Raw genomic sequence first — 307 nt, 5'->3', positions numbered from 1 at the left:
GCAGGTTCCTCACCATCAAGCACCTCCTCAGGAAAGCCTGTCCTCTCAAAGTCATTGTTGTTCTGGTTGTACAAGCCAAAGAGAAGGTAGTTTGCCAGCTCCCTGCAGCCTTCATTGTATCGACTGTCTATCCCTGAAAGACCAAAACCACAGGTCAAATGTTGTCTGAAATAACACTGAACACCTCAAAAAGTTGTTTTCTTCCCCAGTAATAAGCAGGAATATTAATCCAACTCCTCACACAGTCAGGGAACACTTACTCCTGTGGAACACACTGGGAGAACAGGGCAGGGAAAAGGAGATTTTA

General features: G+C 45.3%; 1 protein-coding gene across 5 annotated transcripts in view; it reads right to left on the bottom strand.

The window, feature by feature from the left end:
* The window catches only part of CUNH20orf194 (chromosome unknown C20orf194 homolog), a 70,218-nt gene that overhangs the window by 54,708 nt on the left and 15,203 nt on the right, over window positions 1-307 (bottom strand). For all 5 annotated transcript variants that reach the window (XR_003537608.1, XR_003537609.1, XR_003537610.1 and 2 more), the window contains exon 3: window positions 14-133. Coding sequence is in view for 1 of the 5 variants with exons in the window: in XM_027705587.1 (XP_027561388.1) it covers window positions 14-133 (120 nt within the window). In the remaining 4 variants the exon portion in view is untranslated. The remainder of the gene's footprint in view (window positions 1-13; window positions 134-307) is intronic.

Source organism: Neopelma chrysocephalum, unplaced genomic scaffold (assembly GCF_003984885.1).
Source record: "Neopelma chrysocephalum unplaced genomic scaffold, ASM398488v2 Primary Assembly neopelma1_345, whole genome shotgun sequence".
NCBI lineage: Eukaryota > Metazoa > Chordata > Aves > Passeriformes > Pipridae > Neopelma > Neopelma chrysocephalum.
Note: the sequence above shows the minus strand (reverse complement) of the source record. Positions and strands in the feature narration are given on the sequence as shown.